Source organism: Rhamphochromis longiceps, linkage group LG12 (genome assembly GCF_057381845.1).
Source record: "Rhamphochromis longiceps isolate RC_006_pf linkage group LG12, R_longiceps_female_GT1.1, whole genome shotgun sequence".
NCBI lineage: Eukaryota > Metazoa > Chordata > Actinopteri > Cichliformes > Cichlidae > Rhamphochromis > Rhamphochromis longiceps.
Window position 1 is genome coordinate 43,649,880 of NC_140568.1, and position 25,368 is coordinate 43,675,247.

Genomic DNA, 25,368 nt, shown 5'->3' on the forward strand with positions numbered 1-25,368 from the left:
TTTTTATTAATCTGTTTTATTCTGAAACATTTATAATGAACCAGCTTGTCTGATTTCTCGAGCTTGAGGCTAAAAACAAGCTAGTGCATTGGCAGAAGAGATGAGAAAAGCCTGACTAGACTCCATGACAGAGCTGCATGGTGTAGGCTGGATGTAACAGAGCTGAGGAGGCCCGTCGGAGTATTTCGTGGTTGTTGCTTCACAGCAGAGATAACATTGTCTAAAGTGCATTGTTCCAGCTCCTGGTATTATCACCCAGCCTGCTGTAGCTGCTCTGAACCTTCCCCGCCTTTTCCTTTGATGGTTAAAGTGGAAATTTTTGTAGCAACTTTAGACTGCAGTGAGGATCAGGCTGTGGCTGATAAAGGATGATGTCATCAACAGCAAAGAGAGACTGAATTTCCTCTGCAGCCTTACAGTCGACAGCAGCGGTCCCCAAACCCCGGGGCACGGACCGGTACTGGTCCGTGAGTCGTTTGGTACCGGGCCGCGAGAGTTGAGGCTTGGGTGTGAAACTGATGGTTTTCAGGGTTTTTAGTGTTATTGTTTTTATCGTTGACTCGGTTTCCCTGGGTCTTTTCCCACGTGTTATCAATAAATCTTCTTTTTTTGGTACTGGTTTTATTTTGTTGTATTTATCTGCGACACCTTAAAGGGCGGTCCATGAAATGCTGTTGGCCATAAACCGGTCTGTGGTGCAAAAAAAGTTGGGGACTGCTGGTCTACAGTGCCATTAAACTGTGTTTGCACCGTTCCTGATTTCTCACTTTTAGTTCAAACAAATTTTAATATCAGACAAAGATTACTCGAGTAAATACAAAATGCAGTTTTCAAATCATGGTTTAATTTATTAAGAGGACAAAAAAGACTAAAAAACTTTTTCCTACCAGCCCTCGGTGAAGAAGTAACTGCCCCCTAAACCTAATTACTGGCTGTGCCACCCTTGGCAGCAAGAAGTGCAGTCGGGTGTTTGTGATAACTGTCCGTGAGGCTTTCATGTGATTGTGGAGAAACTTTGGCAGAATCTTTTTTGCAGAATAGTTTTCATTCAGCTACAGCTGGGGGGATTTGCCTGTTAAAGGCATACCAGAGCATCTCGGGCTTTGAGGAGTCTTCACCAAACCCTTTATTTGTCTTTTGAGCCATTCTGAGGTGGAGTTGCTGGTGTGCTTCAGATTATTGTCCTACTGCAAAACCCAAGTGCACTTGAGCAAAACTCATGGCTTGACATCCTCCTTCAGGATTTTCTGGTAGAAAACAGAATTCATGGTTGCATCAATTACAGCAAGTCTTCCAGATCCTGAAGCAGCAAAGCAGCCCCGGGCGAACACATTATCACCACCATGTTTGACTGTTGGTGTGATTTTCTTTTCATGAAATGCTGAAGTAGTTCCACACCAGATATAACAGGTATGAAACCTTTTGTTTCATCGATCCACAGAATATTTTCTTAAAAGTCTTGGGGATCATCAAGATGTTGTTTGGCAAATCTGAGCTATGTCTTTGTATTGTGTTTGGTCTGCGGTGTTTTTCTCTTTACATTTTTACTCTGTGTCTTTCTTATTGTCTTTTGGATGCTGAGTCAGATGAGTCATTGTTGGGCTCTTGGAGTAATTTTTGTAGGCTCACCACTCCTGGAAAGGTTCACAACGGTTTCATTTTTTCCATTTATTTTTTCCATAATGGCTCTTACTGTGTTTCACTGCAGTTCCTTATAAATGGCTTTGCAACCCTTTCTAGACTGATAGAGACAGCTGTAGATCGTGGCATGATGCGTTTCATTTTGAGATTGTTGAGCCTACTTTACTTTGTCTTGTTTAGCAGGAATCAGTGACATTTGTTACTGAGTCTAGAGGAATGATTCTCACTTCGGGTGCGGATGAGCCCCAGTTCATGTTACAACCCGTCTAGGGGCCAGGTCATAGCATGGATGAGGCACTCGCTCCCCCACTTCCTCAACTGTTACGGAGCACTGCACCCGGCGGCTGTCACAGGCGTGGCTGCTCAGGCGTTAGGGGAAGCACAAGAACCTCTCTTGCCGGCGGTGCTCCAGGCTATATTTATAAGACGGGTCCTCCAGCTGGAACCAGTCATTCCGGAGCCATACTTCCACGCACCAATCGCAGCAGGGATTTACCATAACACAGTGAGCTGTTCAGACAGAAACAAACACACATGACAGGTGTCGTAACCCAGGTTTTAAACAATAGGGTTCATCACGAATTACGTGGAGGGGGCAATGACTTTTTCACAAGGGCAGGTGGATAGTTTGGATAGTTTTCTTCCCTTAGTGAATGAAACCATCATTTAAAAACTGCAGTTTGTATTCACTCGGGTTATCTTTGTCTGATATTAAAATGTCTTTGATCTGAAACATTTAAGTGCAAAAAACATACAAAAAATGGAGAAATCGGGAACGAGGCAAATACTTGGCGCTGTTGCTATATTTAGATCATCTAACACGCCCACAGGACATAACAGTTTTCCTCTGGGTTTTTGTCAGAGGCTTCCACACACTTGAGACACGCTGCTCCTTTGCCCTCACGCTATCTTATCCTTACTACTTGTATGCCAACATGTGTAGTAGCATCTGCAAAGGTTGTTTATTACCAAAGTGTAGCTCCTGGAATATTTCTCATGTAGTCTACCTGTGTGAGTCAGAAATGTGACATGTAAACTCTTCTGACTGGATAAATGCAAAAACATTGTAGCTGTGCTGATTACTAAAACGAACAAATTATTTTATTTTCCAGACTGAGTAGATTTAACAAAGTCAGATTAATCTAAACTAATCAGTGAGTTACTTTCTCATGAAAATATCCAACCCAGTATCACGGCAAGATGGAGAATAGACACACCAGTCGACCATGTCATAGCATGCAGAAATTGCATTACCACCAGGGGGCGCTAATACATTTAAAGCCGTGAGGTGAAGATCTACAGAAGCTCAAAAAAAGTACATTCCAAAGGCCTTAAGCAGTTAATGTGTACATACACATATAAATGTGATAATAATGTCTGTTAAACACTCAAATAAAATCTCCCCCTGCTGTTACTGCAGAGTACTGCAACTTACTGCAAATTCTGCATGCGTGTCATACGATTCATAGAAGCAAAGTGCCAAATGGACACAGTGGACCGGCGTTTCTATTACACGTTTTGTTGTGATGTTGGGTTGAAATGGCAGCTCTTCTCTGGACTGTACTCTATGCATTCTCATTGTATGTATTGTCATATTCCATGTGTCATGTTACCCCAGTTCACAGCAGACAATGTTTTATATGCCCTCATCCCAGACGAGGCCTGTGGGAGAGAGGAATTAGGTCAGAGCGACCCAGTCAGAGGGACCCAGTGAGTCTCCTGTGGGACAGATTAGAGACTCCCAGGCAGGAAACGAATCTCCTAAACCGAAGCTCCTCCACACCCACTCAGCCCATAAATACCATAATGACGTTTCCACATGGAGCGATCGTGACTGATAACTTGTTGCTAATGTAGAGATAAGATAAAGACGGGAGCTGTTCAGATTAACATACAGAGACTGCAGCCACTCGAGGTGCACAGATGAATTACAAACGTATATAATTAATTTTCTCTTCACAGTGTATTATTTTTGCAAGGACTTACAAGTATTAGTTTAAATTTGAACCTGAGTAACAACATCTAAATATTATATTGTATCATATTCAACAAACGCAGTTCTGAAAATGTTGGGATGCTTTTAGTGGGTTTTTGGTGCCTCTAATTTCTTAACACGTCACATCTCAGATCTCACTTTGATCTTTGCACTGGCTCATTTTAAACGTGCTAATAAACATTTCAGGTCCATGCATATTGCGTTTGTGTCTTAGGGCAGTAAACAACAGATTCAGGTGTACGTGGTTTACGAGCGCGGTGTGGATTAGCTGGGATTGGACACAGGCCGTGGTGTGCAGTTACACAGGTTTAACCTCTTGACTTGAATCATTTACAGACAAACTCTTTGCCAAGATGGCCCAACAGCCTGTGATTGGATCTGTTTGGCTGTTAACAGTGGAAGGTCACAAGTTTATGGGATTTCAGTCCTTAGACGCTGAGAAAGCCCAGTATGTCATCTGCATTTGCTTGTCATTTGAATATGTATGTTAGTCTGTGTGTACAGCAGGCTATCTAACGTCTTTTAGCAGCATCAGTCTGACCGCACCAAGCTGGCAGAGCTGCTTTTCAAGTCACTTTTAATAGTATTTGTTACTCAGTTTGGTGCCTCAAAACTTGTCTGGACCGATAATTGTTGGTTGCCAACAAGAACTCTAGTGCAGCGGTCTCCAACCCTTTTTGCGCCACGGACCGGTTTATGCCCGACAATATTTTCACGGACCGGCCTTTAAGGTGTCGCGGATAAATACAACAAAATAAAACTAGTACCGGTACCGAAAAAAAGAAGATTTATTCATAACACACTGAAAAGACCCAGGAAAACCGAGTTAACGATAAAAAACGATAACAAAATAACGCTGGAAACCGATTAAAAACCCTGAAAACTATACATTTCACACCTGAGCCTCAACTCTCGCGGCCCGGTACCAAACGACTCACGGACCGGTACCGGTCCGAGGCCCGGGGGTTGGGGACCGCTGCTCTAGTGCACTAAAAAGGATAAAAAAGAAAACATTAAATCCACGACTGCAACAAAAGCATGAAAAAAACAAACCTCTGAAAAATGACCGAATCCAAACTGAAGCCGTCTTTAACACCTCACTGGTTTACTGCCGCCCCTCTCTGTCTATGCAAACACATTAATGACATAAGGATGAGCCGTCGTACAGATAAAAGTCCCATGAAAGACACACATGTAGCTGACCTCCTGGCATGTCTGTGTCATTACGTCGAGAAGAAATGCTCATTTTACTGCTTGCTTCTTATTTAGGCACCATGGGGGACGCCTGGTTTGGTATTTAACCTGAATGGGATTGCCTCGTTTGATATAGGTTTTTTAATTTCGAGTGCGTGCTTCTAGACGGCTTGCTGGTGTGAACGGAGCACCTCTCAACTCCTGTTGCTTTTCTCTTTTGTGCTTTTCAGCTGAAGAACAAATTCATGAAGAAGTTGCCAAGAGACGCAGAAGCCTCCAACGTGCTGGTGGGGGAGGTGGACTTCCTGGACGCGCCCTTTGTGGCGTTTGTTCGTCTGCAGCAGGCCGTGATGCTGGGAGCCCTGACGGAGGTTCCTGTTCCCACAAGGTGCCTGAAATTTTGTCCAATCCAGACTCCTGGTTGTCCGTTTGCAACCTGGATGTGTTGTTTATACATTTTGACAGGAACCTAATACGTTTTCCTTATTTTCTGTCACGTCTTCTGAATGTGAATGAATCAGAGTGGATATCTCAGGCACACAGCTCTGACAATGAGCACAGGAGGCCGATGTTCAAATCTTTCTTTTGAGAGCGGCAGCCAATCAGAATAAACCTAGCTTAAAGGGAAATGATGATAATGTTGAACTGTGAATCATGCAAAGCTGCTGTAGCATCACAGTCCACCAGTAACATAGTAACTGTGGAGCTTGAAATAAGCTCCACTGCAAAATCCAATAAAAAGTGGATTATATGATAATTCCGGATATTTTATTATGATCAACAAACAGTAAAATATGAAAGAGTATTGCATCACAGCTGTAAAACACAGATGTATGACGGTGTTTCACCTGATGTTTGTTCACTGAAACAAGCATCATAAAGTTTGATCACTGACACCTGATAATAATAATAATAATAAACTTTATTTATAAAGCACACTTAAAAACCAAGGGTATGCCAAGGTGCTTAACAAGTAAAATAGAGTATAGGAGGAGGATAATAGAAATAGGACCAAAGCAAGTACTAAATATGCAAGCAGATAACTGTCACTAATACATAGGAAAGCAACAGGTACAGAGCAAACAAGAATTTAAATGAGCATAAAAGTGCATGATATAAAATCATAAAAGAAATATTAACTAGAGGGAAAGGCAAGATTGAATAAGTGGGTTTTTAATCGTGATTTGAACAGTGCAATGGAATCAGATGCGCGGAGGTCGAGAGGAAGGGTATTCCACAGTACCGGGGCAGCCAGAGCAAACGCACGGTCACCCCGGGACTTCAGTCGAGATCTGGGTTGGGTCAGAAGTAGTTGAGTGGCAGATCTGAGTGTTCTAGCAGGAGTATGTGGTTTGAGAAGTTCACTAAGATAACTTGGTGCTAATTTATTAATAGTTTTGAAAGTAAGGAGTAATATTTTAAATTGAATACGGTACTTTATGGGCAGCCAATGCAGGCTAGCTAGGACAGGGGTAATATGGCAAAATTTCCTGGTACCAGTCAAAAGGCGGGCTGCTGCATTTTGGACTGTTTGCAGTTTAAGAAGAAGAGAAGAGGGAAGACCATAGTACAAGGAGTTACAATAATCCAACCTGGAGGTCACAAAAGCGTGAATAAGCTTCTCCAGGTCCTCATGCGGAATATAATGCCTAGCCTTAGAGATAAGGCGCAGTTGGTGGAAGCTAGATCTCACTACAGCAGACACTTGCTTATCGAGTTTGAGCGAGCTATCCAGCAGTACACCCAAGTTACTGACATAGTCACAAGAAAAACTAGCAAAGGAACCCAGGGCAGCACAGAGTTGGGCACGAGGGATTTTACTGTTGAACACCACAATCTCAGTCTTCTTATCATTTAAAACGAGGGAATTACTCAGGAACCATTCTTTGACCTCCCGCATGCATTCTTGAAAGTAGTGCAGGGACACAGCAAGGTCGTCAGTAAGTTCAAAATAGATCTGTATGTCATCGGCATAACAGTGGAAGGCGATATTGTATTTTTCAAAGATTGCGCCTAGAGGGAGCAAATACAATGAGAAGAGAATAGGGCCTAAAACTGATCCTTGAGGCACACCACAACAGACCGGAGCGGAGGAAGAGGAGAAGGTGCCTAAGTGAACTGATAAGGATCTATCAGCGAGGTATGATTTAAACCAGTCGAGGGCAGTGCCTCTAATACCCACAGTGTGCTCAAGTCTTAGTAATAAAATGTTATGGTCTACCATATCAAATGTCTGTTCTCATATTTAAGCAAAGGAGCCATAAAACAATTTAACTTTCAGTACTTTTCAGTGAAAGTATTTAAAGCTAGTTCCTGGTATTTATACGACAAGGCCTCAGTTATGGTGTCATATCCATTATATCATCATTTGTTTATTCTTATAGTGAGCAACATCCTTTACTGCTCGTATCTGTATTGGAGAGTAGCTGAATAGATGATTGTCATACAAAGCAGCATCTTTGCAGCCAGAACAAAACAAAAATGTCTCTGAGCTTCGAGTTATGTTTTATAAACTGCACAGGGACCCCAAGTGTGCGCATGGCATCTGAATAAATGCAAACTGCCCCAAAAAGGCTCTAATTAAAATAAGAAAATATATTTTTAACCTGTAATCTTTTTGTTAAATTTGAACTCTGTTTTTTTTAATGTGGCTTCAGATTTTTATTCATCTTGCTTGGACCCAAAGGCAAAGCCAAGTCGTACCACGAGATCGGCAGAGCGATCGCTACACTGATGTCGGATGAGGTAAGATCTTAGATATTAGACATTAAAATGTGATCCTCACGTAAACCTGTTTAGGATAAAGTGCTGGTGCCAAGTGAACTCTTGGACATCGTGTCTGGGGAACGAGCTGAATCAGTAATCTTTGCAGTCGTGCAGCGACATGTCCTAGCTGCAGTAGCAGTTAGCATTATTTTAAGCTCTCCAATGAGGAAAATCGACCTCTTTAACATTTGTATTTGCCAGTATTGAGATAGATATAATCAATAGATACTTTATTGTCCCCACTGATAAACATGGTACACAACCCCAGCTGAAACAAAACAACAGGCATCACACAGAAGTGACCCTGCAGTGTAACCTATGTAGGGTTCATTTATTTCACACTGCTCTGTAAAGTCCTCAGCAGGCTCTTAAACCTACCCGATAGTAGCAGCTCATGCTGAGAACATATATTGTGCTGGATGAATCATAAAGTTTTATTACAAAATGTTTAAAAACCAGTTTATAATAAAACCTGAAACCAGTTTGGAGGCTATAGCGGTCTTTTTAACAATCGCTGCAGTCTGAACTAAGCAAGCTAACTTTGATTTCAGTGACACAGGAGGGTTCCCGTCCCATGCAGTTATCCCACACCTGATTACACTCAATAAAACAAGCCTGATTAAACATGCTCCCCTCCAAACACATGCCAGTGTCTGGAGGAGAACTTAACCAGTGAACCACATTATCCTCCCATGAATATGAAAGGTTAATGTACTGTATCACTGTGGACACTGAGATATTTACAGCACTGTATAATTGAGTGGTTATGAATAACACCTATCGCTTTGTGGGACCAGGTCTTAAATGCAAACTAAATAAAACTAGATGGGACAGGCACCTCTTTAATGTTATATTCATGCTGGGGTACATTATGAGAGTTATTGTTTTGATGAAAACAAACTGCATCTCTGTCCCCCTCCAGAGTTTTGGGATTTACCAGATGGGATTAGTTCACAATCCTTAGATCTGATATTGCAGTTTGCTGCCCCGTGACCCTGGATTCTTTGACAGGTGTCTTTTACACTTGAATGCCCCATCTCTCCCCCTCTGTGTGTTCAGGTCTTTCATGACATTGCATATAAGGCCAAGGACAGACAAGATTTGCTGGCCGGTATTGACGAGTTTCTGGATGAGGTGATTGTGCTTCCTCCTGGAGAATGGGACCCAGCCATCAGGATAGAGCCTCCAAAATCCCTCCCCTCCTCTGACAAAAGGTCAGTGAGCTCAAACTTGTCTGTTTTACATGATTCAGATTTGATGATTGAAGAAAAAGCTGCCTGTCACTAAAGAAGATACGCAGAATGGGTCATATCAGAGTTTGTGGGGAAAAAATATGTTAAAAAATAAGCGTTAGTGGTTCAGAGGGAAGTTGTCACTGTGATCTTATCTGAAACCAAAAGAGTTGATTGATTTAAACACCTGGGGCTGTATATTAGTGTGCTGGTCATTCATTAAACCTGTGTCAGCACAAACACTTCATCTAACTTCATGTGACCCAAAGTCTGCTCTAACTCTGGCAGCTTGTGTCTAAAAGAGCCATTTAATAACCAGCAGCATGAAAATATGTCTGCCTAGATGTTAACACAAATCCACAGAGGACCAGTGCGAGATTAGAAGACGTTTGTAGATAAAAGACGGAAAAATGAGGAAAAATGAGATGTTCCAGGAGAGTAAAATCACTGAGGTGCATCCAGGTGGACAACAGTGTTCAATTATGAAAGAGCTGGTTACATAAAGCTGGCATGTAGTAACTCTAGAATAACTTGACCTTCTATGATTCTTCTATGATCGATCGATCTCCCAGCACATACCAGTATCTGTAGGACCTGGATCAGGTACTCTGACTTCCTGCTGCTGAACAAATCTGTGCCTTCATGTGTATTTCAGGAAAAACATGTATGCAGGAGGCGACTCTCAGATGAACGGAGACATGCCTCACGATGGAGGTCATGGAGGAGGACATGCTGTGGGTGAAGAGCTCAGGAAGACGGGAAAGTATGACACTTTGAACAAAGCGATGTCATCTGCATGCAATAGTTGGGAGCACTGTACTGTTTTTACCTAACATATTGAATATTGAGTGAAACGACACTGTCCAGTGTCGCGTGTGTGAATGTCATGTTCGGTGCATCAAAACGAGTTGCTGGCTTTAGTAGTCCATACCACTGACAGCGACTCACCTTTTGCTTTGTCCTGTTTCAGGTTTTGTGGGGGTCTCAAACTTGACATCAAGAGAAAAGCGCCTTTCTTTGTCAGTGACTTCACCGACGCGTTTCACATTCAGGCCCTGTCGGCTATTATGTTTATTTACCTGGGAACTGTAACGAACGCCATCACCTTTGGTGGTCTGCTGGGAGATGCTACGGAGAACATGCAGGTCAGGCTTTTGCACCATGTGACGGTTTGAAGAGCGTTCACCGTTTACACTGTGAGCGTTTCCCTGACTGCTTTCCAACATGTGTGCAGGGTGTGCTGGAGAGTTTTCTGGGCACAGCCATTGCTGGTGGCGTTTTCTGTCTGCTGGGTGGTCAGCCTCTCATCATCCTCAGCAGCACTGGCCCCGTTTTGGTGTTTGAACGGCTGCTTTTCAACTTCAGCAGGTAGGTCTCCATTCTCTCTGTTTTTTAGATGCCTGGTTACTGCCCTGTGTTTTAGAAAATCTCAGCTGTCACTGTGTCTTTTTGATTCTGTTAAAGGCGATGCGTTTTATTCTTGGACTATGAATGAGTCACAGTTTAAAATGATCCTTATTTATACTTATCACCGTGCTTCAGTGCAATTCTTAGCTGATTCAGAAATAAGGCTTTTAGCTCTGTTTAATCCAGCTCGATTCTCATTTGCTGTCTCTTGAAACGGTTTGAGTAGAGGGCAGGTGGTGCAGAGCTTTCTGCACAGCCACATTAGGTACATCTGCTCTGACCTCATGACAACAGCACTCAACAGAAAATAAGGAAAAGCACAATAAGTTGTGCTTATGTTGTACTGAGCAATAACTTTTTAAGAAACAATATTCACAGTTCTTTGTGCTGTTTTTGTGCAAATTGTGTTCAGTGTCTATAATTCCAATAATACTATTGTTGTTTTACTCTGAAAGTCACATCCCCGTCCCATCATATGACTCATTGCCCCCCCCCCCCCTTTTTTTTTTTAGAGATAATGAGTTTGACTACTTGGAGTTCCGCCTGTGGATCGGCCTGTGGTCGGCTTTCTTCTGCCTGCTGCTCGTGGCGACTGATGCCAGCTACTTGGTCCAGTACTTCACCCGCTTCACTGAGGAGGGCTTCTCCTGTCTCATCAGCTTCATCTTTATCTATGATGCCTTCAAGAAGATGATCAAATTAGCTCATCATTATCCAATCAACCCTGACTTCAGAATGGAATATGTCACGCAGTACGACTGCCTCTGCATGGCTCCTACTGTCTTGGGTGAGTAGTTACTAAATTAAAGGCATATCTACACACTGTACAGCCTGTTTTGTCCACGCATGCCAATGAGCCGGTCTGCTATTCAATGTTACAGGTTTTGCCAGAATCTTTAAGAACAATGCATGAAATTTATCTTCTTGTGAGAATAAGAACAGAGATCTTTTTTTAAACCAATATGATGCGTTTAATGTCTAATTATCAGTTAGAACAGAGGTTTAATTTAACACAGCTGGTGCTGTTCAGCTCTGTGTTCAGCTTACAGTAATGCTGCTGCATTGTGTAATATAGAAAAGAGGAAACGACAGTTGTGTGGATCGTCCAGTCCACTGGCATAAAGTTAAACCAGCAGTGCATTCATAGCTAAAGGTCTATGGTGCAAAGGCAGCAGTACACATGTGCATTTTCTTTAATCAGATTTGCTACAGCTGTACTTTTTATTTGTGTAACACTTTAAAAAACACAGATTAATAAAGTGTTTCAGTTTGAATATTACATTAAAGCTAAATGCACATGTTCACACAGACATCAACCAAATTATGGCCCAAAACAAAGGTAAAGATTAAGGAAAAGCTAACCTATAAAAACGAGTTTATCCTGCACCTAATCATAGCTGTCAGGTTGTATTGATGCTTTTCCCTCTTATTGTAGCTGCTTCTTCTGTGGCTTGGTCTAGAGTTTCCTAGCAGACATAAATGCATAAAACGTTTGTATCCTTTGTGTCAGATTACAAGAAGTTACAAGCATTGATGTCTCAATGTCAGATTGTCTGAACACTTATTATGTCTGCTTCAAGCTGTTCTGTGTAGATGGGACATTATTGAAATGAAGTAGCTGTTGAGTTCATTGTTAGCAGATTGCTGCTGATTTTCTTTGACATTCGGATGCACTCAGGTAACAAAGGCTGTTCCCAAGGGCACTTTAACATGATAGCTAATACTTATATTGAGATAGTATCACAATGAATGCAAAATAATCACTGTAACAAGTTAAGTCATAGCTGAGCTTTGTACTGTACTGCAAGTATCTTAACCTTGACCAGAGTTTACCAGGCTGATTGTCAGATGTCATAAATGGCCTCTGTAAAATTAATTTTCCATATAAGATTTCAGTCGTGTCACTTTGGAAACCTTTAAACGTATTAAAGCTCTCATGCTGAGAGGAAACATGTTTTGTTGTTTTCTTGCAGAAAACAGCACAGACATCATTGGCGATCCTTTAGAAGGCACTTCAGACTGGTTCTGGAACAACACAGATCTGGTGCGTCTCTCTCCTTTTATTTGATGCTCTTTAAGAAACAAACTAAAATGTATCATTTTCAGGTTAATAGTTTCTTTTGATGAGTCACCTGAGCAACCAAACCTTCTCGACTAAACCCCTCGCTGTGCTTTGCTGTATTAACCTCTGCAGGAGAGTCACCACATTAACACTGATGCTCTCGGTTTTCTCTCCTGTGTTTCTGGGCACTGTTTTATGAATCTCTTACACTGTAAAAGATGGAAATTCTCAAGCAGCTATTTTGGTTTAATTTAATCTGGAAGTTTGATCTCAAACTTTATTTAACCTGTTTGTTTCTCTCACGCAGCCACCGAATGCCACGTGGTCGTCCCTCTCCAGGACCGAGTGTTTGAAGTATAATGGAGAGCTGGTGGGCAAAACCTGCGACTTTGTCCCAGACATCACCCTCATGTCCTTCATATTGTTCTTTGGCACTTACACCTGCTCCATGTGTCTAAAAAAGTTCAAGACAAGCCCCTTTTTCCCCACCACTGTGAGTCAGTGTGCCGAGCTAATTTAACTGAACAAGCCATGTGTGAAGGAACTAAATGAAATTTCCACCTGTTTGTGGATCAGCAGGTTCCAGAGTCTCTTTGTGTTTTCTTTTCATTCAGGTGCGAAAACTCATCAGTGACTTTGCCATCATCTTGGCCATTCTTATCTTCTGTGGAGTTGATATGCTCGTAGGAGTTGATACGCCTAAACTTCTTGTGCCAAGTGAATTCAAAGTGAGTGCCCTCCTCCACCCAGAGAAATTAAAGTCCATATTAGTTATGCATGGCTTTATGAAACCTGAGGCAACAATAAACTCTTGTTAAATTGTCCTGCAAGTCATCATCATAGACTGTATGTAAAAGATGGCCAGTCGGCATAAGCGGCTACAGACAGTGGTGTAGCACTTTGTACCAGGTTCATCTTTCACTAAAAGCAGCCACTCTAATTGTGCACATAATGAACCTTAACACAGTTTCAGAGACAGGTTAACAAAAAAAAGGTTTTCTGGAGTTTAAATGAACATGTTTGATGGACAGGAAGCCTTTGCAAGGATATGTACAATTTAAATCTCATGGACTGACTCTGTGTGTCTTCTCTCCTTATAGCCAACAAGTCCAAACCGAGGCTGGTTTGTGGCCCCATTTGGAGGAAACCCCTGGTGGGTTTATCTGGCGTCTGCTCTTCCTGCCCTTCTGGTCACCATCCTGCTCTTTATGGACCAACAGATTACTGCTGTGATTGTCAACAGGAAGGAGCACAAGCTAAAGGTAAGTCAGAAATCCTTCTGACAGAATGAGCTTTGTGAAGCGTCTTTACAAAGCTGAACGTTGTTGCTGCGTAAATACTGATAAATCCAACAAAAACAGCTTTTCATAAGGTGCAAACATAAGAGGTTTTTTTCATTTGGTTTCTCTTTTATGATGTATGGAACTTTTAGTGTGTTTCACATAACAAACTACAGTCCCTCTATTATAACAGGGGTGTCAAACATAAGGCTTGGGGGCCAGAATCGGCCTGCCAAAAATTCCAATCTGGTGCACCGGACGGCTTTGGAAAATGTGAAGAAGGGCACAAATTTTCACATTTTCTCTGTATTTTCAAAGGTTTTACAGCTTTTCCTACTGATAAAGACCTCCCCCATGGCCCTTCATACTAGAGATGGCACGATACCACTTTTTTATGTCTGATACCGATATCATAAATTTGGATAGTTTTAATCAATAAAAGTGTTTTTTTAGTATGTTGCTGCATTTTGTATAAGTTCATACTCAAATTTAAAAAGTCGCGACAGCTGATCATTGATCAGTTTCATGATTGAAGTAGCAGCAGGAGAGGGAGGGAGAGAGGCAGTCGCTCCATATATCTGTTGTTATGCTTAACGCTGGAATGCTTTACAAACATTCAGAGATGAACTTACACACTTGCTTTACTTCTGTCTGGGATCACTTTCTCGGAGATGAAATACCAGTTTGGTAACGAGGCTCCAAATGCTCAACCAGACCACCGACAGGTCTCGAACGCCACAGCCGCTCTATCAGGTGACGCACACTGCTCCGACGTGCTACGGTTATGAGCTGAGTTACGCCATGTTGCAAGTTTTTTGAGGTGCTTTCGTGATATTTAATGGATCGGATTACATTTTTTATTTCTCTCCGATATCCGATCCAGTAATTTAGGTCAGTATTGGACCGATACCGATACGTAATATCGGATCGGTCCATCCCTACTTCATATAAGAACAAAGTAAAAAAGCATTAGACAAACAGTCAAGAAAGTTCCTGTGTTTTCACTATCTGCTATAGAAATGATGATTTTTACAGTGTTAAAAAAAATGAAAAAATTAACAACACTGTTTTATAATTACAGGATGTATTTAATTACATTTTTTATATTAAATATATCTAAACATCTTCATGTTGACATGAAGACGAGTTTCACTGGTCTGGCCCACCTGAGATCAAAGTGGGCCACGATGTAAAATGAGTTTGGCCTCCCTGCTCTAGAACACTGGATCCTTTCACACTGGAGCTAAACATCATTCTTCTCATAGGGGTGAGAGAGATGTCACGACAGTACTACCTGTTATTTTTAGGCAGTAACTGCTGAAGTAGACCAATAGGATTCTTTCAGCGGGGTAATTTGCCCCTTTAAACAATAAATGATGGAGCATCGCGTTGGTTCTTCTGTCTTATTCTGCAAACAAACCATAAATGAGCAGTTTGCAGGGTTTTAGGTCTGCCTGTATCTGCAGCTGTGCTCTGCTTACTGCCTGAACATACACACACGTTACCTCTGACCTTGTTTTTGTCTGTACCAGAAAGGGGCAGGTTACCATCTGGATCTGTTTTGGGTGGCTGTTCTGCTAGCAATTTGCTCCTTCATGGGTCTGCCGTGGTACGTGGCCGCCACCGTCATCTCCATCGCTCACATCGACAGTTTGAAGATGGAGACTGAAACATCGGCTCCCGGAGAGCAGCCAAAGTTCCTGGGTGTGAGGTAAGAGCAATGCTTGTTAGGAAGACGCCCCCTTTCTGGACTGTGGTCACATACAGCCCGATGACAGTTTTAGTTTGACTGTGAGAAATGAATGGCTTTTACATCTGATCTGCAGGTGAGATTCCAGGAAGAAGAAGGCAGAATCACTTGGTTAGATTTGGTCAACATGCATCAAAGAGCAGTAAATGGATAATCTTTCAGATATTTCATGCACTAAATTGAAAATGGAATTAAGTGCTTTCAGATGAAGGGCTGTGGTTAAAACTGGAAGGTCCATGAAGAAGGACTCGTGCTGTGATCTGCTCAAACACCAAGTGCTCTGCAAATGGCCCGAGTGTTGCAGCAGCAATGAGTCATTTTGAGATGTGATGAACACAGAAGCAAAAACCTTCCTCAAAAATAGTTACGCTAAGATGTTGAATTGGCTCATGAGTTAAACTTTTTCTTTTATTTTCTTAGCACATATGTCATGTGCACTGGAAAGAAGGCTGTTCATGCCAGAAATGCTCAAATTAGCCACACTTGTTTCGATTTCTGACTGTTAGATTAGCTGATTAGTCTTAGTTTAAAATTTATTAACTGATTAGCAAATAAGCAGCTAAAGACACCCCTGCCTACTTCTGGTAGATTCATGTTGAAGGACTCGATGACAGATGTTGCAGCTGTGGCCGCTGATCAGGGAGGCAGTTTGAAGCCTCAGATTTCTTTAGCCGATCACTCTGAATATGAAACCATATACTCATTGTTAATAACCTTTAACTGACAAGTATTGCTCCATTGTGAAACATGTTATTACCACGATTTATGAAGCAGACTCTGATTTGTTATTCAGTATGACCCCAAACGTGTGACTGAGCCCATAAACTCGTCACAACATGTTCACAGAGGTCATGGCAGAGAGGTGTTTTTCCATAGACTGCTATAGGACCAAAGTCTTTTTTTGCAACCGCATCTATCGCCATCTGGTGGCCTTCAGATAGAACGCAGGCTTAAGGCACGTCAACGCTGGCTTCGTTTTTCTGACCTGGAAGTTACGTCTGTGCTTTTTAACGTGCACACGATCTCTGAACAAAGTGTCTCGATCACTCTTATCATTCAAATCATAATCAATAAACACTTATTGCTGTTGGCTTGTTGATCCTAGCTGGTCAATATTGTTCATTCAGTGTTTGGTCTCAATAAATATTTCAGAAAAAGGCAGCGTGAGACAACTTTAACAAATGTTCTTTTTTTTCTCATCATCTCAGGTTTTTAATGATTATCTGTATTTAAATTAAGCTGTGTTATTGGCAGTATTAACATATTTTATTTTCAGCATCTTGCCTGGTTCTTCCTTTGTGTTCATTTTAGTTTTACGGGGCTTTTGATTGTTTTCATGTCTGACGTCCTCCCCGGCCTCCTGATGTGTCAGCTGTAAGCTGAGCTAACAAACCGTAACACCAGAACATCCACACTAACTCTGAACCCTCTGCAAACACTGGTGCTGTTTTCTTTTTCTTGGCTAAACTAATTTATGAATTGGTAACTGACTGCCAGGCTGCTTCAGATCATGACTTTATAGCAAGCAGACAGCTCAGACGCTGCAGTTTTGTTCTTGTGTAAAATGTATTTTTCTGTCCTTTGCAGAGAGCAGAGGGTCACGGGTGTGTGCGTGTTCATCCTCACAGGGCTGTCTGTGTTTATGGCTCCAGTTTTAAAGGTAATCAATCAGATATTGATTTTATTTCTTGTCTTGTGATTGATTTGTTAACTTGACATGCCAGTTAAACGGTTTATGAGTTTAATCAATGTCCTTCTAGAAGCAGGTCTTACCACGTAGCAACCATGTTGGTAACAGCTCTGGGGAGGAGTTTGAATTTATTTTCAAGCCTCTGACTAGAAATCAACAAACAACAATACATTTTTAATAGATCTAGAGACATACAATGCAAGTACTGCTTAAATGTGATTTACAAAAATGCTAAAAAGCTCTCTTTAGTTATACTGCACAAAGTTAAACAATATAAAGGCAGTGTAACTTGGCTTCATCGCCATCTCTGAGCAAAAGTCATGCTGCTTCACACTATGCTCCTGCAAAAAATGCAAAAACAAAACACAGCTAATGTCTAAGGAGCTTGGAAAGAAAAGCATCTGGACGTCTTTAGGTTTCTTAAAGATGTTTCATCCGAGAAGCTTCTTCAGTTCTAAGAGCAACTGGTGGAGAGCCCCAGATTTTAAGCCCTATGGGAGTGTCCCCAACAGGGTGATGGACCCCTTATTGATCCTCTACCTAATCACATGAGCCAAGGTGTCATCTGGGACCCTCTTTCCAACCTCCTTAGGCTACGATGACCTGGATCACTGAGAGCCCTCACAGACACGATTAGCTAATATGTCCCATTTCAGTTTAATGTGTTTGAATTCCAGTTGCTCTTACGTGACTTTTCAAATCTGCATCAAAATGCAACGACACAATAAAGTGGTAATAGTCTGTCTAATATGGCCGGTGGGTCATATTATTATGAAGAGGATCTGTAGTATTTAACCTGTTCTTCAGTTACCAGGACATATATGAAATCGGACTTCTCTGCTTTTTAACATAGTTTTCATTGGTCAAATTAAATTTAAAAGAATAAAAGGATTTCTTTATCAGGCTGCCCATAAACCTGCATAATAAATACACTCACTGATTACTGATAAGCTGCTATCTTATCAGAATCAGAATCTTTATCGTCCCTGCAGCAACGAGGCGCTGAAAAATGACATTGAGGTCCAGTTATCTCAGTGCAAAAGAAGATCGCTCAATACAATAAAAATTAAGTTAACACACACACACAATAAATACTTATGTGGATGAAGTCAAAGATCAGTGGAATTTTTTTTAAGTCCTTCTAGACGTCAGTTGTCTCTCAGTGAGTTTTACAGCAGCGCCATTAACTTTGATCTTCGGCCACCGAGAGGCCAGACTCTCTCACAAACTTTCATAAATGTTCACAAACTTTATAACTCAAAGACTTTTGCATGCCGAACACGTGCCAAGTTCCTTGAGAGAGTTTTATATGCAGCTTTCTCTCGATTTATACAAATCAGCCAATCTATCATTAGATTACAAAGATTAGATATACTTATTCTCACCTCATATTTTAAATTCAACCTCTGAAAGCTGGGTTCAAAAAGCTGTCATTGGTTCCCTTTGCAGCACAGTAAGTAATTTCAGACTTTTAAATGATATTCAGCTGCTCTTCTTTCCTGCGACTGTCGACAGCTGTGGAGTAATACGACTTCTCTTTTTGGAGCTGTGATGCACAACAGTCCACACGCTGTTGTGGGAATCTTTGAGAGCACTACACAACTCATAGGCGACTCCTCGAATTCAGAACAAATCAGACAAGTTTCAGTGGTTTCATTTTGCTCACTAACCTTTACATATTCTGTGTTTCCTAACAAACCAGGATCTAAGTATCATCTGTGATGTGCATTCTTCTTTTCCCCTTTACCTAGTTCATCCCCATGCCTGTGCTGTATGGAGTCTTCTTGTACATGGGGGTCGCTTCTCTCAATGGAGTGCAGGTATCATTTTAATTTTTAAAAAAAACAAGCCACAGAAAAAATTTGACTAAAGAGAAACTGATCTGAAAAAACAAAACAGCAGCAACAAAAAAACAACTACAATTACCATATTTCCACAAATTAGACTAGTCGGGGGGATATAACCCAGTTGTTTAACCATCATTTCCTTTTAAGAAATGGACGGTTAAATGGTAAAAACAGACACAGGAAGCGCTGAGTTGGCAAGGGGAGCGTGGAGGATGGTCCAGCTTTGAAGTAGCACATGTAATGTTATGCTTGTTGCGTCAGAGCTGCTGCATGTTTGTTCTGGTTTCCTTCATGTTAGAGAAGCAAGCCTGTGACACCATAGGTGCAGAGGCTCTTTGGATAGAAGACCATCTGTGCATCAGCACAGACAGATGTGCTCAGAGTCAGAGAAACTCAAGCTGCCTTGCTGCTTTCTCCCCCCTTTGAGGTAGTCACTCAGCACTTGTGTAGGATAAACTGCATTATGCTGTAAATTTAAGGATACCAGCTGGAAATGATTGGCTGAATCTTCACGCTTAAACATAAAAAATCCAAACATGCTGCAGATGATGCCTGGGTACCTTCGGCAGCCGATATCAGTAAAGGTCTCAGAATAAGGACTTGCATAGTTTCCTTTACTTTAGTTGCAGTGAAAAGCAGTGATGGTTACTGAAGCTCTGTCATATTAATTGGTACCACGGTCTCTCTGTAGTTCATGGATCGTCTTAAGCTGCTTCTAATGCCGGCGAAGCACCAGCCGGACCTGGTTTACCTGCGACACGTTCCTCTCCGGAAGGTCCACCTCTTCACTTTTATGCAAATCCTTTGCTTGGCTCTGCTCTGGATCCTCAAGTCCACCGTGGCTGCCATCGTCTTCCCTGTCATGGTGAGACATCTTTTTATTGAGATGCTGCTAATTAAGTTTGCAGCATCCTAGAATGTATAGTTTTAATTAATATTAGTGAGTAATGTCTTGACGCACGCTCAATCACCCAGGTAAGTGGATCCCAAAAGGTTGATTCTGTTCATCTGGACGTTTTCAGTGTGAGAAACATTTTGTCACAGAAGAGCCACCTCGTCAGGCCAGGACTCTGCAGTCTGTTTACGCCTACAGGCCAGTGGACACTCTTTCAATGATGAGGATGTAACATCCTGGACAGGGAGGAACGCTGGTTTGAGGGCGGAGTCAAGGAGGCCATTTACGTGAAAAGGGAAAGACCATCTCTGAATGGAGGAGGGGGCCTAAGGGTCCATCTGTCACCATCTTACAATGCTGTGATTGCAGTCATTCCCCGATTCTTTGATCAATGCTCCGTGGGCTTTGATCAGTGGTCATGACAGTTAACATATTAACGATCAAAGAACTGACCTCACAGAACTTTGTTCATTCAGTGGTGCTGGTTTCAGTCATTGTGCAAATGTGCTGTTTATGAGAAACGTTTCTCCCATTGAAAACGTCCAGATGAACAGAATCAACCTTGTGGGATTAGTGAGTAATACTAACACCTTTTAGTATTATTGTAAGAGTCATATCACAGGCATCAGCAGCAGAAGGACTCTGATCTAGGTACATAGGTATTGGGCAGATTCATAATGGCGTGACGAAAGTTTCATATCAGGACACATTTTTACAGCTTAAATGGAAAGTTCATTAACAGAGAGTTTGTGCTGTTTTAAAGCTAAGCAGGCACTATGTTCAGCATTACACTCACCAAAGCAGAATTAAAGAGGCTGTGACCAGAAATGCATTTTCAGTTCAAGTTCAAACCGTTTCTCGAAAGTTTGTTTTGTGTACGTAGACTTGAGTTTATCTGGGTGATAAATCAGCAGAGATCATCCCAGTACTTCATGTAACAGTTATATTGCAGGATGTTGTTATAAACTTCATTGAACGATAAAGTTTGTTGTACTTTTCAGAATCAAAGTGAAATAATCAGGTTTGACGTGTTAATGTGGGTTAATGTATTATTTTATTTTACAAATTACGTCGATTTCAGCTCATGTTTAAAAAAGAAATATCGATAGAATTAACGCTGACGTCTTTCTGTCAACGAATGATCTCAAAATCAGATCCTCGCTCTGGTCGCTGTCAGAAAGGGGATGGATTACCTGTTCTCTCAGCATGACCTCAGTTTCCTGGATGATGTCATCCCAGAGAAGGACAAGAAGAAGAAAGAGGATGATAAGAAGAAAAAGAAGAAACGTGGCAGCATAGACAGCGACGCTGACGACGTAAGTTTGGGATATGTTCATCTCTTACATTTCTAACTCACTCTTAGGTTTATTTGAGATTCTTCATTCTTAACTCTTTTTGTTTGTTTTCTGTTACAGCAGCTCATCCTAACTCGGAGTTTATGCACATTTCTTTCATTTTTAGGTTGTAGTTCTTCCAGTTAATGAACATGAGAATGTTTAAGAGGCGACATATGCTGAAATCATACCTTCACCGTGTAGACCGGAGAACGCCGTGGGTTTTATTCAAGCACTTTGCATTTTTAGATATTTGCAGCACAGAGAGAGATCTTATTGCAAGAGTTTTGACTAAAGGCTAAACAGTGCACCTCAGCACAGTTATCGTTAACTAACAGTTAACGAGTCTCCTGCAGCCCAGTCTGTATGATTGCATAGTAAATGAGGTGAAAAACAGCCACACCCCTTTCTTTTGAATACATTTAATGAACTATCGCTTTAAAAACAGATGAGTCTGTGACGCATCCGTGTTTTTCCACCCTCAGTGAGTTTGCTGGACATTTACATTATGATTTACAATCACAGTGGGCATTAAAAAGTACAAAACTTCATATACATTGGTTTTAAAAACTAGACAATATTATTTTATGTCTACATGAGTTTAAAAACAAGTTAAAATTTCCACATATTTTTACTCCTGTGTGTTAACGCCATCGTCGTGCTGCATTCAAAATATAATGAATGACTTTGCTCCAATTTCTACACTTTGCAGAGATGTGCAGTGGGCCCAGTTGGACCCTCTGGCAGGCTGCTCTGAATTATGACTGATTTTCTTGTAGCTCTGAACTGGATATGGCTGGAAACAAGCCGGTGAAGAGAAAAAAGAAAGTTTCCAATGATGATGTTTCCTCTCTCCAACAGTCTGACTTTCCTTACAATGAGAATATTCCCAGAATTAAAATCCCCATGGACATGATGGAACAGGAGCCCTTCTTAAGTGATAAGGCTTCTGACAGTGAGTAACTACCTGCAGCACCGGAGAAAACTACTTCTTGCGCCTGCCTAACTTGCTGTACTTAGTGAAGATGTGGTGCCTTTTTGTCTGTAACTGCATGATATTTAAATTTGCTTCACTTCTTTGCCGTTCTTTGTGCTTACTTCCTTTCAAACATGCATGAAAGCTGCTCGCTTTCTACCTCGTCCTGCTCAATTAACTTCTTTCCCCCCATCAGTTTCCATTTTCAGTTACGTGCTGTTAAGTCTGACTTTGTGGATCCTGCCTGTTTAAACATATTTAACAGTAACTTTAGTTTTATGTACAAAAGTCTTCTTGAATTCTAACTTTTGCCTTAATATATAACTAATGTGTGTTTGCTGAAGGACTAGTGTGTAGACTTAATTACATTTATTGGAGGTTGGAACTAACTGATTGGCCCTGCTTTTCAGAGGGTGTTGATTATTATATGTTTTAGGATCACTTCACCTAATAAAATCAAATAGAATACAACACAGCAGACCCTCTCCTGAGCTTTGTCTGGGCTGGTGTAGAAATATACTAGAACAACCTTTAAAGACTCTGTTGAAGCAGATAAAAGTATGATACACGCTGGATGGGGAAAAATAAATGACCCCAGTATCACACACTGGTCCTTTAATACTAGAACAAATGCCTGTTTACAACATTAAATGAACTGACTGGTTTCTATATGTATTCATTACAGTATCTTTGATCCACACTGTGTTCCTGGTTTTACCCGCTGCTTTGCTCTTACAGATGCTATGACACACACAGGATGTCAAACATTAAAGTGTGTCAGAGGCTATCTAACAAGTTACATGGATATCTGTGAGCTAATGGCTGTTTTCTTTGGGGTTTTTTCGTAGGAGACAAGTCCTCATCATTCCTTGAACGACACACATCGTGCTGAGCAGCTTCGCTTCTACCAGGCCAACTACTTGTCCAGGTGAGATGTGTGTGTGTGGATATCAGAGTGTGTACAGACGGGAAGCTGAGAGCCACAGACTGTCACAGTGCAGCTCACCTGCCAGACTAAACAAAATGGCAACGAAACAAAACAACCTCCACCAATTTCCTTTTGCATTTAATAAAGACAGTGGCATCAGAGATGGCAAAAGGTCAGAAGGCACGCTAACTATCCCCACGCGTAATGCTAGCCTGAACTTTAAAGGTCAGTTAGGCTAATTAGCTTACCTATGGCTAAACTGTATTTTCCTCAAGGGGAAGCAAAGCGCTGGGCGCCATATGCCAGCTCGTCTGTCTGCCCTGTCATGCTGTTTGCATGCTGTATGCTAAAAAGTGAAAGGCTTCTGAATACTAGTTTTTTGCTGTGCTTTTTTTCTGCTATGTTCACAAAAGAGTTTTTTCTCTATTTTATTTCCTTCAGTAAAACAAAGGAGCTGCTTCAGTGAGACTTTTTCTTTTTTAGTGAGCTAATATTTTATTTTGTTTTTGGTTTACTTTTCCACAGCTTTAGAGATAAATAAAGTTTGTCCTAAACACATTTTGTGACTTAGTCTGTGTTTTACTCAAATTAACTGACATCTGTAGATGCTGGCTAACCTAAGCTGCCACGTAACTGTTAAGCCTTTTGAAAGACAGCAAACTGAAATCTTCCATGCTCGGCTGCAACTTGCACCCAAAGTGCTTTCTAATGGCCAATGATGCCTCCAGAATCTGCATTATCACAGATAATACTTTATTATTTTCAGCAAATATGCATAGGATTAAAGCTACATAATAATTATGGCCCCAAACTATAGCATTCAGACCCGACGGGTGTACTTGGAAGCAAAATTAGCCCATATTTTCAGTCTAATGGAGACTCATCTGTTTGTATGAGTTTTAGTTAAAGTCATATGTAAGTTTTCCACACTTTCCCGTTTGTGTGATTTAGTTTCTGTGCCGTAGCAATGCAAAAAGTATATAAAACAACAAAGTGTGTTTCACTAATTTTCCCATCTTTATGGGAAAGCGTCAGACATCAAATTTCAAATTTTTTCAAATTCAAATTTTATTTGTCACGTACACAGTCATACACAGTACGATATGTAGTGAAATGCTTGGACAACTGCTCGTGACCTAAAGAAAACAAAAAAGGAAAAGGCTATGAATAAGATAGGAAATAAATATGAAAAATTAAAAAGGGTAAATTTAACTAGGAAGGAATAAAATATAAATTAAGGTTAAAAATGAAATAACTGTACAACACAAATTAGAATGAAGGGTAAATTTAACTGGGAAGGAATAAGATAAAATATATAAATTAAAGTTGAAAATAAAATAACTGTACAACAAAATACACAATATAGAACTATATAAGAATGTATGAAGAAATCTAAATATAAATAAATATATACACAATGACAGTAGCTGTACAAGTATTAACCGGAAATGAAGAATATAGTGACCAGTGTTGTGCAAAAACAATGTCCAGAAAGTCCAGTGTGTGTGTAAGAACCATATGTGTGGGTCAGTACTGTGTGGTGGTGTGATTGAGAGACCGTATCGCCTGCGGGAAGAAGCTCCTCCTCAGTCTCTCTGTGTTGGTCTTCAGGGAGCGGAATCGCTTTCCTGACTTCAACAGAGAGAACAGTCTGTTGTTGGGATGGCTGAGGTCCTTCACGATCTTCCTGGCCTTGGTCCAGCACCGCCTGCTGTAGATTGAGTGCAGGTCAGGGAGCTCGGAGCGGATGGTGCGCTCAGCTGACCGCACAACCCTCTGTAGAGCTCGTCTGTCCTGCATGGTGCTGTTCCCGAACCAGGTTAAGATGTTTCCCGCCAGGATGCTCTCTATGGTGCAGGAGTAAAAGTTCCTGAGCACCTTGGAGGGCAGTTGGAAGTCTCTCAAGCGTCTGAGGTGGTAGAGACGCTGTCGGGCCTTTTTCACCACGGTGTTGATGTGACAGGACCATGACAGGTCCTGCGTGATGTGAACTCCGAGGTATTTGAAGCTGTCCACTCTCTCCACTGGGCACTCGTTGATGACGGGGGTCTGGTAGTTCCTCTCCTGCTTAGTGCTGAAGTCCACTATCAGCTCCTTTGTCTTACTGACGTTTAGAAGGAGGTTGTTCCTCTGGCACCAGTTCTCCAGATTCCTAATCTCCTTCAGGTAGGCCGTCTCGTTGTTATCAGAGATCAGGCCCACCACGACGGTGTCGTCAGCAAACTTGATGATGGTGGTGGAGCTGGTAGTGGCCACACAGTCATATGTGTACAAAGAGTACAGCAGGGGGCTCAGAACACACCCCTGGGGGGCTCCAGTGCTGAGAGTGGTGGAGGCTGAGACATGTCCGCCCATCCTTACTGCCTGTGG

The 25,368-nt window shown here is 41.5% G+C and overlaps 1 protein-coding gene across 10 annotated transcripts in view; it reads left to right on the forward strand.

The window, feature by feature from the left end:
- The window catches only part of slc4a4a (solute carrier family 4 member 4a), a 70,488-nt gene that overhangs the window by 39,387 nt on the left and 5,733 nt on the right, over positions 1–25,368 (forward strand). For 9 of the 10 annotated variants that reach the window (XM_085426482.1, XM_085426483.1, XM_085426484.1 and 6 more), the window contains 18 exons: positions 5,062–5,219; positions 7,489–7,576; positions 8,657–8,811; positions 9,485–9,592; positions 9,800–9,974; positions 10,064–10,197; positions 10,749–11,023; positions 12,210–12,280; positions 12,606–12,791; positions 12,913–13,026; positions 13,399–13,560; positions 15,111–15,289; positions 16,916–16,988; positions 18,770–18,838; positions 19,557–19,730; positions 20,915–21,076; positions 21,956–22,049; positions 22,919–22,998. In XM_085426482.1, the coding sequence (XP_085282608.1) occupies positions 5,062–5,219; positions 7,489–7,576; positions 8,657–8,811; positions 9,485–9,592; positions 9,800–9,974; positions 10,064–10,197; positions 10,749–11,023; positions 12,210–12,280; positions 12,606–12,791; positions 12,913–13,026; positions 13,399–13,560; positions 15,111–15,289; positions 16,916–16,988; positions 18,770–18,838; positions 19,557–19,730; positions 20,915–21,076; positions 21,956–22,049; positions 22,919–22,962 (2,421 nt within the window). In that variant the 3' untranslated portion in view covers positions 22,963–22,998. The remainder of the gene's footprint in view (positions 1–5,061; positions 5,220–7,488; positions 7,577–8,656; positions 8,812–9,484; positions 9,593–9,799; positions 9,975–10,063; positions 10,198–10,748; positions 11,024–12,209; positions 12,281–12,605; positions 12,792–12,912; positions 13,027–13,398; positions 13,561–15,110; positions 15,290–16,915; positions 16,989–18,769; positions 18,839–19,556; positions 19,731–20,914; positions 21,077–21,955; positions 22,050–22,918; positions 22,999–25,368) is intronic. The other variant, XM_085426491.1, reaches the window with a different exon arrangement.